Raw genomic sequence first — 18655 nt, 5'->3', positions numbered from 1 at the left:
TAAAGCTAAATGTTTTGTTTTAGTATTTCCAAAATGCATTAAGCCTCATTGTATTGGGAGGCAGGTATTTCTTATGCATGGGATGCTTGTGTTTCAATACAGCAGACTAAATGTGTCACACCCAGACCCAAAAGAGCTTAACCCATTAGCCTTAAAGCTTCAGAGGCGCAAGGTTACATATTAGGACGCTAGAGTACTTGTAAACTACTACCATGCATGCCATGAGAAAATAATATTTTTACAGAAGCTTAAGTTCTTAACATAAAGAGTACATAACAACACGACTTAACAAGTTAAGTGATCCTTTTTCTTTCTTTTTTTTCGTCTGTGCGCAAAGGACTTACTAACATAACACATAGTTCGACAGAATATAAATGCAATAAAGTAACATAGTAGATGATATGATGACCCCCAAAAGTCTAAACATTCTGGCCACCTACCCATCTGTCTCAAAACCTGAAAAGTGGGAGAAAGTAATGGGTAAGCGAAAGGCTCAGTAAGTAATATTCCCAACCGAGTTAAATCGGTTGAGGTTGGGACTTTTTGAAATAAAGAAAATTAAAATTTGAAGGTGAGACTTAAGCATATAACATAAAGTAATTACTTGAGTTAAACATCATTTCTCTATCCTCAAAACATTTTTCTTTTCACTTGTCATTTATGACCTTACATACTATTACGCCCCATATGTGTGGGGTTGTGCTATCCAACCTTCGAGGATCAGGCATCACCCGTGGCCTCAGGGTGCCCTGGTCAGCTAATTAACCTCTAGGTGCACTCAGCATGACATTAGTGATGGCCATACCTTCCCGAAACCGTACTTCAATGTGGTGCACCCCATCTAGCCCAATACCATGCTTCTTTTCTTAAGGCCAAGTGTCTTAAAACCTTCATTTACATAATTTGGTTTTACCTTACACATACTCATTCTTTACTTCCTTAAACTTTCAATAATCATTTAACTTAGCACGTGAAAAGGGTACCACTTCTTCTCGAAAAACTTTTCTTATTGGGAAAGTTTCCTAAGATGGAAACTTTTCTTCCTTTGGAAAAAATCACTAAAATAGAAGCTTCCCTCATTTGAAATCATCATTTTGATACGGAGCGTTTACACCCACTTTTGAGTGATAACTTAGTTATAAATCATTCTGATGTAATGAGTTTTTTAAATCATATGATGACATTAAAAAAAAAAAGAAAAAAAAAGAAGCATATATAAAGCACTAACAAATTAAGATAAATGTCATAACAAGTACATGTTATTAAAATATTTAAGACAATAATAAAGCATTACTTTGTAGGGTAATTAAACTTTCAAAATAATCCATAATAACACGTATAGTAGAAAAAAGATTTGAGAATCCTTGGAATTGAAATACATTTGGAAAAGATAAGGAGTACCACTTACCTCGCTACTACAGTAAGGTATGCCTAGATCTGCTAAGTCTTGAACAATAAAGTTTATCTGGGTTAGCTCGGAGCTAGCTACTCAAATACCCTAATTAGGAGTATGTCGTCTCTTACACAACCTTCCTAACCCTTCCCCCTATTTGAAAGATTTTTTTAAAATAAATAAATAAATATAAATATATATATATATATATATATATATATATATTTAAAAAGAATCTTAAAATTGTTTTTATGAGGGCTTGGGTCAAGAATGACCCATTTGGACATCCTCCTAACTAGGTAAAGTAATAAGGCCCAAAACTTACTAAATGGGTCTAAACTAGTGCTCTTCACTTAGCCTACTTGGCCGATTGGCCCAAAACACATCTAAAGATATTCACTTAATAAATTTTGGTTCAACACCCACTCAAACATGTCATAGAAATAAATTTTCCAGATTTAATTCAAAACCTTTTTTTTGATTTCATATATAAGAAATATCATATTTTCTTAAAATAGTTTTAACATCACTTTTAAGTGTTAATGTTTAGAAATAATTTATTGTTCAAAAGAACCATACTATAAGACTTTTTGGTTATAAAAGATCATGACCCAATCTAAAATCCAAACTCATTACTCATTTTTAAAACAATTTTTCACATTGTTTTACAACTATGAACCTTTGGTATGAATCCTATGTCATTTCCATGAAAAATATTACTAAAGGGTCATTATGAAGTCTTCTTTATAGCAAGGTGGTGTTCATGAGCTCATACATTTGGTCATTTACAAAACTCTTGGTCATGTAAGATAAGGTAGATGTGATTTAAGAAAATAAAACATAAGGTACATAAGCTTGAGTACAACACATGCTTTTATGAGGTCGTTTTAACATGTGTTTTCATGATGTAAAAGAAATTTGACAATATATGGGTTAAGTTACCTAAAAAAATAGTATAGTCACATTTTCATGGTTTAAACTAATATTTATACAGCATAGGCAAAATGTTTCATCTAAGTTGAAACATGATAATCCATAGTTTTAAATACCCAAATAAAATATAACATATAAGTTAAAGCATAACATAAATGGTAGCTTGAAAGAGGAGAAGATGAGTTACTTACAAGGTTAAGGCAAAATCACACTAGAGCTCAAAGGTTTCTCCAATGAAGGAGTAGGATGGGCTCTGGGAGAAGTTGAGAGGTGAGAAAAATGAAAGAGTGGATGGAGTGAAATGGGAAGGGGATGGACGTGTAAATGAAGATTGGCTGTAAGAAACAATGTTCCTTATTTGGGGGAAGTCAAAAAGGAGTCTTGTTCTTCCAAATGAAGAAAAATTGCTCCTATTAACTAGTCTACTCCATGTAAAGGACACTTTTCTTTTTACCTAAGCGGTCTGATGCATGGAGTGGCTTGTGGTTTCAAGACCACTTAATTAATAAGGATCACCTATAATTAAGCGTAATTTGAAGACAGTTAATACACATAATTAAAAGAAGTCATGTTACATTAAAATCACAAGGTTTCATTTCATATTGTTCTATATGGCATATGTTATAAATTAATCATTAATTTATGAAATCAAGTATTTTTCATGATCTTCTTTAGAGGGCTTGATCCAATCTTTATTAAGCTTACTAGGCCTAATGACATGGTTCCTAAGTTTAGGCTCAAGACCTTGGTCAAATTCCTAGGTACAAATATAAGGGTGTTACAACACTTCCCCTCTAAAAAAAAATTCCATCCCCAGAATTGCTATTTCAACAATACAGTAAATGGAAGCAAACAAGTATACACATACTAACCTACTGAAGCCTGGTCAGAGAGGGATCCAGCGGGAGGGGTGTCGGTGGTCATCTCAATCAGTGCAGGTGCAGAATCCTGGGTCGGTCCCCCCGAGGGAGGTGTAGGTTCCTCATCCAAACACTCAAGGTCTAGACGTGGCAAGAAATTCATGATAGGCATCTTGCCATACCTCTGACGAATCGTTCGTAGTCCTAAAGCTGATCGGTGGCATCCACCACGCCTAACAATCGGTGTCCAAATTGTAAACGGGCAAAGTCGGTTGATCTCATAACCATTTCGATTGGTCCATTGAACACGACAGTGTAACATCAGGTCATGGTCCTAGGAGTACCCGAGGATGTTTGAAGAGTCTGCCGTATTGATGTCGCAAATGTAGGTATGTAAGGGCAAATGATTCAATCAAATAATTAATTCATGCAACCAACTAGGGCTGGCAATTTTGACACAACCCGACACTAACATGACACGAAATTAGCGGGTTTGGGTTTACCTTAAACAGGTTTGGGTCATAAACGGGTCGACCCGTTTACCTCAGTCTGGCGGGTCGTGTCATGGCCGCCAGACACGATTACTCTATTTTTTTTTTTTTTTTTATTAGGTTAGAGACATTAGCCGAAAATACCAAAACAAACCCTTAAGTCCCTAACCTCTTTTCTCTTTCCTTTAGCTGCAACGCCGCGCCTCCTCCTCTTTTTCTTCCATTTTCTTCTTCTTCAGTGCCTCCCCTTCTTCTTCCTCTTGCTTGACACATCTTGATATCAGGGAGAGAAGAAGTCCCACGAATCTTGTTGACAGCAATTGTTTGGTGTGTCTAAGGATCTAATAAAACACCTTAAACACAATCCCTTTCAGAATGTCGTCCTAGAAACTCAGGAAATGCCTCAAGCAGCTGTCTCAAACTTGTGTGTCTCTCTGCCTCTCCCATATGGGAGAACCAGTAACTCTTCAAAGCCTCTATGTTCGACGCTTCCTCACTCTTTCAAACCAATTGGCAGAGTTCTAAGCCAAAACAGCATCAAGGCCATGGCAGCTAGGGAAAATAGAGACAATCTTGACCATTTGCAGAGGTCCATCAATCTTTTTTTATCTTTTTCTCTCTGTCTGTCTGTTGTATCATGTTTGCCATTGTGTAGGGTTATGGGATCAATTTCCAATTGCAAGGATGGTTCAGCATATGATTGACGCAATGGATAGGATGATGGACGACCTGTTTGCCTACTTTGGTGGGTGGTCCTCGCTATTGCCAAGCGGGGGGGCAAGGTACAGCAGGGGAAGGACATCGTGGGAGATCAAAGAAGGCGAGATAGAGTACAAGATGAGGTTCGACATGCTTGGAATGACCAAAGAGGATGTGAAGGTCTGGGAGGAGGATAAGACGCTAGTTATAAAGATTGAGAAAGTGCTCGAGAAGACGGAAGGCTAAAACATATGACTAAACAGGTCAAATGGGTCGTGTCGACCCGATACGACCCATTATGCTAAATGGGTGTCACGAGCCGTATAGGGTGACCTGTGAAATTGCCGTGTTTGGTGCCCTGACCCGTTAACATAAACGGGTCATGTTTAAGTCTAGCTTAAACGGGTCACAGTTCTCCATGGGTCGTAAACGGGTCGACCCCCGTACCCGTTTTGCCAACCCTACAACCAACCATGGAATGAATACAGTGAAATTTTTTTATTTTAGTTTTTTTTTTAAAAAAAAGAATTTCATTTGTTTCATGATACAATCAGTCACTCAAATAGTTGTGGGTACTTTGCTCTCATTTCCTCCTCTAATTCCCAAGAGGCCTCTGTAGGTGTCCGGTGATTGCTCCACATCACCTTAACCATTAGAATCTTTCGTCTACGCAACTCATTTTCTTTCCTATCTACTATTCGCACTGGTACCTCTTCATATGTCAAGTCTTGGCGAATTTGAAGTGGTTCGCTTTCCAAAACATGCGAAAGGTCTTGCACGTACTTTCGTAACATTGATACATGGAAAACGTCATGAATTTTAGATAAATTTGGCAGTAGTGCTAAACGATATGCCACTGGCCCAATACGTTTCAAGATTTCGAATGGTCCGATGAAGCGAGGGTTCAACTTACTCTTCTTACCAAAGCGAGAACTGTGACGACCCATTTTTTTGTTTTTATACAAAACATTTCATAAATATTAATCTCTTAAAATACTAATGGATCCTAACAGTGGCACGACGATGTGTCGCAAAGCCAACATATGGTACATACCCCATAATATGTACCTGGTAAATCAGAGTACAACATCTAACTACTATGCAGCGAAAAACATAAACTCAATAGCGGAAATCAAATCTTGAACATCTATCATAAATTAATAACAACAAGAGCCATTTAATATCTATGTGTTTACGTCTTTCCACAATATAAATACATAACAGAATGGCTTAATACAATAACGAGTGACACATGCGTCACAAGCCACAACAAAACCTATAAAACTGAGGACGCCCATGGTCGCACAATTACGACCATCGCGGCAAGCTTCGGTCATAATATCCCAAATGCACGTCTACGACCCTCATCAACTACAACCCGAGTACCTGCAGCCAAAAGGACATCATCTATACGGTTGTGGGGGTTTGCCACATCCGTATAGGTGAAATTATGAGTTCACCACTTCAGTGATATTAAACTAACTGAGTTTTCGCAAAGAACCAACTTTTTTTTTTTTTTTTTTTTAGTCTCGCGTACACTATAACAGCTACCACTTTATAACATTTTGTTTGAAAACCCCCATAGCTGATATAGCAAACACCGACTATCAGGAAACATTTAAAACCTACTATGTAGTTGGACCCATACGTAGAAGTCTCATTGGCATGGAAGCAACCACGTATAAACCCACCTACAATAATACTTTTATGTTGGTAGCTCAAATGCACATAGGCCTAACGATATTAACTGTGATAACACTGTGCCTCAGGGCATTACAACTTCATGCCGGGCACACAGTGGTCCATGCGGTTACTAGAGTAAGACTCTGATATCCAAGCACTTCTTACTGATGTGCAACGACAATCCATCTACCTACTCCCAAGCCACACCGATATCGCAACCAATAGCGTCAAAACCAAGCACACTAAGCTCAAAACATGCCATCTCGCTCTTTAGTGCAAGCTTACTATCATTTTCCGAACATGGTTAAAACGAAATCCTAGGGCATTACAACTTCATGTCGAGCACGTAGTTGTCCATGCGGCTACTAGAGTAAAACTCGAGTATCCAAGCACTTCTTACTGACGTGCCACGCCAATTCATCTACCTACTCCTAGGACGTTGTATTACTCATACCGAACCATGACAATATTTTTGTTCGTCCAAGCTCAATGTTATAAAATTATGCAACTAGACGATAGCAGTATACATAAGCTCTTTTGCCATTAAAACTCTTAGGCATACTAATACGTCTAGTACAAAAACTACAATATTCTATATCATGAAAACATTATACAATTTAACAATGATATGCATGCTCATGATTGTCCTTCCATTCCTTATGTCAATCCTTTCATTCCTTGTGCTTTGTCCTTTCATTCCTTTCATTCTTTGTACTTTGTCATTTCATTTCTTTTATGCTCATGCTTTATGCTTTACAATTCAAACTCTATTCCCTATTCTTTACAAATCATGCTTTCTTCAAATACAATAAACCAATTAACATGAAATTTTATTATTCTACTATGCATAATTTAAATCTCAACCGCAGCTCACATTCAAATACTTTAAAAATAATTCTACACATTTCATCCATACATCATTTCATAACATCATTAATATTATTTGAACATAGTTGAAACTACTCAAATCAACCAAAACAGATAATCAACATACAGTTGGTTCAGATTCATAAAACATATATATATTTTGCAATCTATAATATATAAAAATAACAGTTTCTCAGTGAGTAAAATATCACCTGGCTGCATTAGACTCTTTGACCTGAACATCCTCTCAGATTCTAGTCACTTGGACTCTACATTGGAGAATCAATTGAGGTCTCCAATCCGGACACTATCCTGCAAACATTATAACGTTAGACTATGGTATGTGACTCATTCTATGACCCTAAAACTACCCGTGTGCTCACACGTCGTGTTACTCGCTTCTAAAGCTAGCTAGATACCTTAAACTATTATTAGGTTGACGTTCAAGCCTTGTTTTATATTTTATTCATCTAATTATCTTTAAGACACATTTAGTATTTTATTTGTCTACTTACTATTATTAAGTCACATTATCATTGTTAATTCATTAGTGACTTGTTACTAATCTAGAGAGTTAACACTATATATATATATACACCTCTCTTAAACCTAACCAATAGCACACTTAAGTACTTTGCGTGCATGGATAAGTAGACTAGTTATTAAATTACCCTTATTGGATTCAAAGTACATTTATGTACTTCAACTTCCTTACTAATTTCTATTTGTTGTCTTAGGGTTACATAGATAATTTACCATTTTAAAATAATTTCATCTTAACCTTTATTTTTAATATTTAATCCTTATTAATTACTAACCACCTTAGTAGTTTAGGTTATGGAACATTAACCTTATTTAACGCACTAATTCAATAACTCTTGAAATTAAATTGCAATCACGTATAGAATTTATATTCGTTACTAAAGCTTATACTTTGACCCAAAGCTACACATTACACCTAAGCTCTAGGTCAAACTCATGCCTATCTTAATTTATCCCAAATGATCCGTTGCAAAGAATCCAACTATTTACCTTAGCTTCCCATTAAATTAGGTTCTAAAATAACCATTATTCGTAACCATTTAGCTTATCAAAACAGCCCATTAAAATTCATAAAATGTAAATCTTAGTCATTAAAATTTCTACTCTAACAATAAGCCAAAATTCTCCAACAACCAAGTCTTCAATATCCGTGACCATTCATCAAGACAACTCAAAACCCCTTTACATATAATCGGCCTTAGCTATTAAGGGTTACCCAAAAATCAACCCCAAACCAACAATATATGAACTACAAACATTACAAACCACATAAAAGCCACACCCTTCAAAATCTCACTCACTATTGGGCTACCACATCAAATGATCCCAAAAATTAATTTCAGATTTCCATCAAACAATAGTATGGGAACTTAATTAAGATTCACCCATCAAATCCCCAACTCCCATCCATGGACATTATCACAATGCCCCCATAAACATTGCCCCCATACACATATAAACATAATCTAACATTATCACCCAATCTACAACTCCAAAACTAAGTTTGAATTCCACCATAACACCCATTAAAATCACTCTCTCCATACATGGCCACCATAAGAAATTAATCAAACCTTTCCACCATTTTGAATTAGCATTAGACATTCAACACAAATCTAAACAACAATCCAACAATTAAATTCAATCTCTAACAACAAAATATAAACCAACCTCATCAATCGGTTATCATCCAACCAAAATCACAATCCCTCCAACAAACCTAATCCAACCAATTTTCTCAATAACACCAAAAATAAATCTCCATTTCCATTTAACATTATACATAAAACATAAATAAAATCAATAACTCATTTAAACCCGAGAATATCATCTAACAGAAAATTCATAACGAAAGTCTACCACTATCATTCGGTTTCTCTACCAAAACAACTCAAAGTCAAGCACCCAAGAACATATCAATCCAAAAAGCCCTACAATACCCATAATACTCAACCGGGTAGAGTTCTACAACCCACTCAAATCAACCGATTTTCTCCATCAAAATCAAACCCATAAATCTGGAATTCTAAGCCACCTAAATTCGTAGCTTTAAAAACCCATGAAATCCACCCTACCGATAGCTACAACAATCCCATGGAAGAGACCCATATGGAAAATGCAACAAAAACCCCAAGAAACCAGATTTCAGAACATATATTCAATGGGCAAAGTGGAAATACAAGAAGTTAGGAAATTTTACCTTACAAAAATTCCCATGGCCGGAACCCATCACACTCTCCATCTCAAAATCTCATTCTCACAAACTGCTCTCCACCCGGTCTCCATGTGTCTCTTCTTTTGGGAGTGCGTGAGTGATACGAAGAGAAAGGAGGAAGAAAATGGGAGAGGGGAGAGGGAGATCGTGCTGTGAAACCGGAAGGAGAGAAGGAGGAATGCAGTGGAGGGGGTCAGGCTGCGTGTGGAACGGGGGGGGGGGGGGGGGGGGGGGGGGGGTGGTTGCGTTGCTGGAGAGGAAAAAAAAGGAAGGAGGAAAAGAAAAGGAAGAAAGAGAGGAGAAGGGTGCTGCGCGTGACAGAGCCGAGAGAGGGAGGAAGAAGGGAGAAGAGAAGAAGAAGAGAAGGGAGAGAGATCGTGCGGTGAGAGAGAGAGAGATCTGGACCTGCGTGAGGGAGAAAGAGAAAAAGAGGGAAGAAGGAGAAAAGATAGGGTGGGGACACGTGGCGCGACGCGAGTGGCTAAGAGTAGATAATAAAATCCTTCCAACCAACCGGGTAATGCCACGTGGCAAGGGGAGATTGTTTTTATTTTTAAAACCCTCAACTTATGTGAATTAAAGTGGGACCCCATTTTATTAAAATCATTTCATTTAATAATTAACATTTGACCCCACTATAATAATTATTATTCCTTCAATTATTTATCTTAAGCTTATTTTATTTTGATAATACAATTATTATTACCTAAAATAAAATTATTAATCCTATCTATTTAATAAATACGATTTATTATTTGATAAATCGCCTATTAAATTTCTTGGTCTTTACAAGAACTCCCTTCATTGGGGATACTTTGTGAAATACTTTTTTGCCTACCTCAAACTCCAATTCTCGCTGTCTATTATCTGCATAACTCTTCTGTCTATTCTGAGCTGTGGTCAGCCTATCCCTGATGAGTGCAATCTTCTCATGAGTATCTTGGACAATCTCTGGTCCGATCAGTTGCCCTTCACCAACTTCATCCCAATATAAAGGCTATCAACATTTCCTCCCATAAAGTGCTTTGTATGGTGTCATGCCGATACTTGCTTGGAAACTGTTGTTCTATGTGAACTTTATTAACAGAATATACTAAATCCAACTACCCTTGAAATCTAGTATGCATGCCCTTAACATATCTTCTAGAGTTTGAATCTTCCTCTCAGATTGTCCATTTGTTTGAGGATGAAAAGTCGTACTGAAATTTAATCTTGACCCCAATGCTGAGTGTAAGCTCTGCCAAGATCTTGATGTAAAGCGAGGGTCACAATCTGACACGATCGATATAGGTACTCCGTGCAAGTGTACAATTTCTCGAACATAGATCTTCGCCACTAGATCGATAGTAGACGTGGTCTTGAAAGGTATGAAGTGTGCTAACTTAGTTAGCCGATCAACCACTACCCAAATAGCGTCTTGACCGTTTAGCGCCTTCCGTAATCCTATGACAAAATCCATGGAGATATGCTCCCACTTCCACTCAGGACTGTGTAGTGGCTTGAGTGTTCCTGATGGTTTCTGAAGTTTTGTCTTGACTTACTAACATGTGAGACATTGGTTTACGAATTGTGCAACATCCATCTTCATCCCGTTCCACCAAAAGTGTTCCTAAAGGTCTCGATACATCTTGGTACTTCCAAGGTGTACTGTATATAGAGATTGGTGAGGTTCTGACAAAATCAACTTTCTCAACTCCGGTTTGCTTGGTACACACAGTCTATTGCAAAACCTCAATGTGTCGTCTTCTGCAATGCTGAAGTCTGGTCGCTTATTTTCCTCAGTCTCTACATGAATCTTGATCATTTCGGGATTGGTCAATTATGCAGTCTTGATCTATTCCATGAAGATCGGCTTCAATGTCAAGTTGCTGAGGTAGGTTTGCATACCGCTAACTACCGCTTCAATTACAGCTCTCTCCATTTCTAGTAGGATTTTCCTTTGGGTGGTGAATGTCACCGCCACCAATCCCGATGCAGATTTCCTACTAAGAGCATCTGCCACGACGTTTGCCTTTCCTGGACGGTTGTTAACAGTGCACTCATAATCCTTTAATAGTTCTAATCACCTTCTTTGACGCATGTTCAACTCTTTCTAGGTGAAGAGGTACTTCAAACTCTTGTGATCAGCAAAGATTTCACAATGCTCCCCATATAAGTAATGCCTTTAGGCTAGAGTGGCCACGATCAGCAATATCATGCATCCTCTGGTATCGTATCAACCCCCCAGACTTTCCACCTCAAGAGCGAGAAGTTCCTCCATAAGTTTGAGAGATCCTCCGGCATAATGCACCATTGGATTTGGAATCCTAGGAGTATGTCATATAAGTATCCATCAAGTGTCTATAAAAAAATGAGGTGGCTTTTAAAATCACCATTGAGCGTGTGATTGATCAAATAGTGATTTTGATCAAATGATGATTTTGACAGCCACCTCATTTTTTTTATGGACACTTGATGGATACTTATGTGACATTTAAAATTAGGGATGTAAATAAACCAGTCTGTTCGACAACCCGCTCGGTTTAGTCTGATCCAAACTCGAGTTCAATACCGTAGAAACTCGTTCATTACTGTAGAAACCCGGTCGATTAGTAAGTTATACATACTCGACTCGCTCGACAAAACTCGATAGGGGCTCGCGAGCTCAGCTCGTTTAAAGCTCGACCGGATCGCTCGTCCGGCTCGTTAACTCGTTCATATCTCTTATATATTACTAAAATGAGTTATATAAATTTAAGCATGTATATTAGTAATTAAGTAATATATGTTATATATGTTACTTAATATTTATATGTGTGTGTATTAGTTAACATACTAACTAGTTAGTTCATAAACTAACATATTATCTAGTTTATTAACATATACTAAGGGTTCGTTTGAGTTTGCGATTTCAAAAAGTGTGATATAAAATAACGATTTTAAAATGTGCGATTTGAAAAAAGTGATTTTTAAAAACGTAGTTAAGCGTTTGGCAAAATCCTAGTTTAGTCTTTAAAATCGCGAATTTACCTTTAAAATTCTGCGTTTTCAAAAAAGCACCATCTTATCTGCGATTTGAAAAAGCAGATTTTCTGCGTTTTCAAATCTCAATTTTTTAAAACGCAGTTCCCAAACAATCTATGTTCTGCGATTTGGTTTAAAATCGCACTTATTGTCTACGAAATCGCAATCCCAAACGCACCCAAAGTAAATGTAATTAACTGTATGTTACTCGATATTTTTTTTTATATATATATATAAGCATATAGTATACTAGCTAAGTAAATAATGTATTACATATTAATTATAATACTTTGATAGTAGTATTTAGTATGTTAAACTATCATATTAAGTTATTAATAGTTAGTATGAAGGTTGTTTACAAACTCGGACTTGAACTCCGCTTTGATCACACATTAAAAAATTTAATAGCCTATCTTGAGGTCTAGTTGAGCTGAGCTTGTCGAGTAACCCGGCTCGACTTAGCTTGAATTTCATACTCAACGAGCTCGACCTTGACCTCGAGCTCCCCCGAGTTTTAAATGAGCTGAGCTTGAACACGCATTTTATAGCTCAGCTCAAATTTGAGCTCGACTATTTAGGCTCGACTCATAAACGAGCCAATCTTCAAACCTTAAAACTCGACTCGATTTGGCTTGATTACATGCTTAATTAGAATTAATCGAATCCCATTGAAAATGAATCACAACCGATAACTAATAGATCCTTCTGAATCCAAAGAAAGGATGAGAAAACAAAGTCTTTCTCTTCTAGAGTTTCAGCATCACCCTAAAGAGAAAAAGTTTCCTTACATGCATATATTACTTGATAGGGAACTCGATTTGGTCATTAATTTAATTGGGATGAACCAAATTCCTAATATTATGATAGCATGTACTTTTTTCTTTTCTTTCCTTTTTTTCTTGGAAAAAAACTATACAATGCTAGTGTAATTAAATCTAGATTTATTTTTTTCCCAATTAGGAAGCTCAAACTTGAAAGTTCTATTGCATGGTTCATTAATTAAGATTTTCTTATTTTCAACGTAAAATGTTTTACAGAAAACGTTTTCTCTATTTTTCCGTGTTTGATATGGCCGAAAATCGTGGTCAAACCAAAAACATTTTTCGATTGACCATGAAAACCTCCTCTAATATCCATAAAATGGTTTCCCTTTATTAAAAAACCGTGAACTATTTTTCAAAGTTCTCCAGATTATGTTGCCGGCCACTGTCAGAGTTCTCTAGAATCCGTTGCTTGTCACTAGAGCTCACACGAATCCTCCTTCGGTTGCCAGCCCCTTCCATCGGAGTTCGTGTAAGTTGCTGGCTGTTTTTAGTTTCTGTTGGAGGTCGCCAACCATTGTCCCTCTTCGCTAATTTTTCCTATAAGTCGAACGCAAAAACATATTTTACATTGAAAAAGAAAATTGATTTTGATAGAAAAAAAAAAAAAAAAAAAAAAAAAAAAAAATTACATCAAATCAAATGGAGCGTAAATACTATAGAAAGCTTAAATAGTTTGCTGAATTTCCCCATACATCTTTTTTTTTTGTTAATCTTTTTAGTCATTTCTTCTTGAACTATTAGAAGGTTACTTGTAGAACTTTCGTGAGATTGCAAAAAAAAACAAACAAACAAAAACAAACAAACAAAAAAAATTAAAATAATTAAAATAAAATTAAGAGATATGTTACTCTTTCATTTTCCATCTATCTCTCATCTATCTCTTTTTAAATATACCATTAGATTTGTAAGATACATACACATGTTAGATTTGAAAATATATATATAGATGAAGATAAATAAGAGATGGATGGAAGATGGAAAAATAGCATTTCAAAAAAATTAACGATGCACTTTTGTCTATTCTTGTTTGGCTGCTTGGAAAAAAGGTAGGAATTTCAATGAAGATAAATAGGAATGGCATAACCAGGTAAGGACAGGGGTAGTTCATTTGCTTCTCTTTTTCGATTTTTAATATATATATTTTTTTCTTCTTCATCTTTCCAGCTCTTGTTTAATTTAAGTTCTTGGTTTTCACAATCACATGGAGCAGTTGCAACACCATGTGGAGAAATTCTCCTCTTTTTTTTTTTTAATTTTTAATTTTTTAATTTTTTAATTTTTTTCACTTTGTTAAACATGTTTTATTACTTAACGAGATTTGCTTTCATAAGCTATCCAGGGTTTTGAGGATTTTGGGTAATTTTATGGGCAGTAAAAATTATATTTTTATCTTATAATTGTCCAATAATATTAAAGTAACACTCCAAATTAACCATTGATAATTTTTTTTTTTAACAATAATTAATTTAAAAATTAATTGAGAATGTCACGTCCACTTTGTTTGATGAATGTCATCAAAAAAAAAAAAAAAAAAAAAAAAATTGTATCTAACATTTCTCATGACCCAGTCAAGATCTCAAAATACTTAATTAGGAAAAAAGAAGTTGAGAAACCGTCTGTAAATAGTAAATGTTTATCTCAACTACAATTTGTATTCTTGATCATCTCTTCTCTTGAAACAGATTTCAACCACTCAACCCCCAAATATATGGGGTCAAAAAAAGGACAGAATTTTCCTTAAATTTAGTCTATAAAAATGCCATGTATCTTTTTATTGATCAATGTTTCCAGCACAACAAATATATACACTTCATATAACAAAGCTAACATGTAAATAATCTTCATTTTTTTTTTCTCACTTAATATATATCCTTCTTCCATATACTATTTTCATGTGCAACTCAGAGTAATGTTTCTTCCACACATTTTACACACTTTGTACACAAAGTCTTACATGACATTTTGTGTATAAAATGTGTAAAAAAAACATTACTCTTCTCAAATACACTTTATGCATGTACAATTCCACACACTTTGTAAAAGTACTTAATTAAGAAAAAAGAAGTTGAGAAACCGTCTGTATATTGTAATGTTTATCTCAAATACAATTTGTATTCTTGATTATCTCTTCTCTTAATTGAAACAGATTTCAACCACTCAACCCCCATATGCAGTTGAAAAAAGGACATAATTTTCTATAAATTTAGTCTATACAAATATCATGCGTCTTTTTATAGAGTAATATTTCTTGGACACAAAGTATACGCACTTTGTACACAAATGCAAATGGTTTTCATTTTCTTTTTATAAAATTAAAAAAAAAAAAGAAAAAAAAAAAAAAGAAATCTGTCGGTGTACACTTTGTATACAAGAAACATTACTACTTTTTATATAGAGTTGTGTTATTTGCACACACAATCCCACATGCATGGGTCACACACTCATTGTGAGTGTGTATATAATGTGTGTGTACAAATATTATTGTCCTTTTATATATGAGAAGCACACACTTCTTTTTAATTGCAAAAACAAAATTGGAAGAAATTTTATTAAAAATGCATTTACTATTCCAACTTTATTGTTGCAATTAAAAAAAAAAAAAAAAAAGTACACATACCTCTCTCAAACTACCACTATATTGTCAATGTACTCACCAAACTACTAATTGTGTCAATGTTCCCCCTAATCTACTAAAAAAATGTCAATGCCCCTCTAAAATCAACAAAAATTTAAAAATAACCCTAAAAAAATTGTAATAAGAAAATTATATCTTTATAAATTAGAAAAATAAAAAAAAAAAAAAAATAAAAAAAAAAAACAGCAAACTCAAAAAAAAAAAATATTTAAAAAAATTGAGAAAAAAAAAAAAAAGATTTTTTTTTTTTTTTTAGATTGAAAAAAATAAAACATTTTTGAAAAAATAAAAATGAGAAAAATGAATATTCAAGGAGTGGCCCGAACTGAAAAATATATGAGAAAAATTGTACTATTAATTTCTGTAGTTAGCCTAAATTACAAATCACTCTCTACCGTATCAAATTAATTTAAAAATCCATGCGGTTGGCCTAATTTACAAATCGCTCCTACAGTCAAATTCCGTTAAAGATTTTGACATTCTATTAAGCATGACATCAGCATTAATAATATGGTGATACGTGTTACTCTTATTAAAAAAAATAAAAATAAAAAAAAAAATCTAAATAAATTTTTTTATAAATAAATAAAACTTCAAAAAGTTATTTTAAAAAAATAAATAAATAAAAAGTAAAAAAATTGGAAAAGAGTATGTGTATTTTTTCCTAAGAAAAATATGTGTTTCTTACCCGTAAATGGACGACCCTAACATTTTTATAGATCGGCAGAAAGAAATTCTCCCACCCAGTTCGAACGAAATGTTATTTTTACATTGTTTTAGTTTAAATCACAACACAAAATATGATCCTATATATAACTCAAATTGACCAGAAAATATTTTAGGTTTCTAGAATTTTTGAACCACGTACACATAAATAAGAGTGCCCAGTCGCCATTATTCTTCAGCACAAAAACAATGGCGTCTCTAAGCTCTTCCTTCTTTCCAGTATTTCTCTTCCTGCTGTCAGCTTCCATGGTAGCTTCAGCTTCAATCCAAGAACAATTCACCCAATGCCTCTCTCTTAATTCTAAGTTTCCCATTCCATTCGCCACGGCTTTTTTCACCCCAAACAATATTTCTTCGTTTACAACTGTCCTTGAATCCTCTGCTCAAAACCTCCGGTACTTGCTCCCTTCAGCGCCAAAGCCTGCGTTCATCTTCCTGCCGTCCCGTGAATCCGAAGTTCAAGCGGCGGTAATATGTTCCAAGAAGCTCGGAATACATCTCAGAGTCCGCAGCGGCGGCCACGACTACGAGGGCCTCTCTTATGTATCAGAAATCGAGTCGCCTTTCTTCATTGTCGACCTGGCAAAGCTCAGATCCGTCAACGTTGATATAAAAGATAGTAGCGCGTGGATTCAAGCTGGTGCCACTATTGGTGAAGTTTACTATAGAATTTCTGAGAAAAGCCAGAGCCATGGCTTCCCGGCCGGTCTCTGCACTAGCTTAGGCGTCGGCGGGCACATTACAGGAGGCGCGTACGGTCCCATGATGAGAAAATATGGCCTTGGTGCTGACAATGTCGTCGATGCTCAGATTGTTGATGCTAATGGCAGGATTCTTAACCGGAAAGCCATGGGAGAAGATCATTTTTGGGCTATTAGAGGTGGGGGAGGAGCAAGTTTTGGAATCATTCTTTGGTGGAAGATAAAGCTGGTTCCTGTTCCCCCAACAGTGACAGTTTTCACCGTAACTAAGAATTTAACCCAAAACGCAACAAAGATCCTCTACAAATGGCAACAAGTTAGCGCTAATATTGATGAGAATCTGTTTATCAGAGTCGTCATTCAACCGGCAAACGCTAGCGCTGGTGTTAAAGGTGGAAGAACAATAACAACTTCTTATAATGCTCTGTTTCTTGGCGGTGCTGACAGTCTACTCCAAGTTATGCAAAAAAGCTTTCCGGAATTGGGTTTGACGCGAAAAGATTGTACAGAAACGAGCTGGATTAATTCCGTTCTTTACATCGCCGGATACCCAAGTGGAACAGCTCCTGAAGTTCTTCTCCAAGGGAAATCCCTGTTCAAGAACTATTTCAAAGCAAAATCAGACTTTGTCAGAGCGCCGATACCGGAGACAGCGCTGGAGGGGCTCTGGACAAGGCTACTGAAAGAAAACAGCCCGTTGACGATATGGAATCCGTACGGGGGAATGATGAGCAGGATTCCAGAGTCTGCGATTCCATTTCCTCACAGAAACGGAACGTTGTTCAAAATCCAGTGGCTAAGCTTGTGGGAAGATCCGAAGGAGAATGCAGAGGCGCATATGAACTGGATCAGGAATCTTTACCGTTACATGGGTCCTTATGTTTCGGGGCATCCGAGGGAAGCGTACGTGAATTACAGGGATCTTGATCTGGGGATAAACAAGAACAAGAACGCCAGCTTCGTAAAGGCAAGTGCTTGGGGCTGCAAGTACTTCAAGGATAACTTCAACAGACTGGTGAGCGTGAAGACTAAAGTCGATCCAGATAACTTCTTCAGGCATGAACAGAGCATCCCACTTCTTCCACACGTACAGTGAAAGTCTTCACTACAACACACCTCTCTGTTTCTGTCTCATGCTTCTTCTTTTTTGTGTGTCTTTCTCTCTCTCTCTCTCTCTCTCTCTTGTTTGTTTGAAGATATAAATGACTAAGTTTGTAATGTTTTATTAGCTTTAACGTTTGTTGAATTAATGATCTTTTGGAACAATAAAACCAATCAGGACATAAAAAATTCGTACAAAATAGAAATCAATCTTTAAAAGCGACATGTTTTTCTTAACATGCGAAGAATATGTATTTTTTCAATAATACTTTTTTAATAGTTTAAAAGATACTTATTACTTTTAGAGACTCATTTGTAAGAGCAATTACTACACCAAAAGGTTTTTTTTGGAATCCAATCATGCATTCCTTTGAAAAATGTGGACAACCAAGATAATATTGTTCAACAGTTACAATGTCAGCAATACATTAAGGGACTTCCTCCATGTTCCTCCCAAATTGAATACACAAAAGCAGTGAACA

General features: G+C 35.8%; 2 protein-coding genes and 1 long non-coding RNA gene across 3 annotated transcripts; 1 reads left to right on the top strand and 2 right to left on the bottom strand.

The window, feature by feature from the left end:
- Positions 1-4930: 4930 nt before the first annotated feature.
- LOC133881078 (uncharacterized) lies at positions 4931-5323 on the bottom strand. Its single transcript, XM_062320042.1, has one exon. The coding sequence runs from the start codon at positions 5321-5323 to the stop codon at positions 4931-4933; it is 393 nt and encodes a 130-aa protein (XP_062176026.1).
- A 181-nt stretch (positions 5324-5504) lies between these two features.
- Positions 5505-9600, bottom strand: LOC133882623 (uncharacterized). The gene is made up of 3 exons (XR_009902697.1): positions 9169-9600; positions 7139-7238; positions 5505-5783 (listed from the first exon to the last, which is right to left on the bottom strand). It is a non-coding gene; the product is annotated as an uncharacterized LOC133882623 (long non-coding RNA).
- Positions 9601-16527: 6927 nt separating this feature from the next.
- On the top strand, positions 16528-18275 carry LOC133881418 (monolignol oxidoreductase AtBBE-like 15). The gene has a single exon (XM_062320353.1). The coding sequence runs from the start codon at positions 16561-16563 to the stop codon at positions 18166-18168; it is 1608 nt and encodes a 535-aa protein (XP_062176337.1). The 5' UTR covers positions 16528-16560; the 3' UTR covers positions 18169-18275.
- Positions 18276-18655: the final 380 nt, after the last annotated feature.

This window comes from Alnus glutinosa, chromosome 11 (assembly GCF_958979055.1).
Source record: "Alnus glutinosa chromosome 11, dhAlnGlut1.1, whole genome shotgun sequence".
In the NCBI taxonomy this organism is placed as follows: domain Eukaryota; kingdom Viridiplantae; phylum Streptophyta; class Magnoliopsida; order Fagales; family Betulaceae; genus Alnus; species Alnus glutinosa.
Note: the sequence above shows the minus strand (reverse complement) of the source record. Positions and strands in the feature narration are given on the sequence as shown.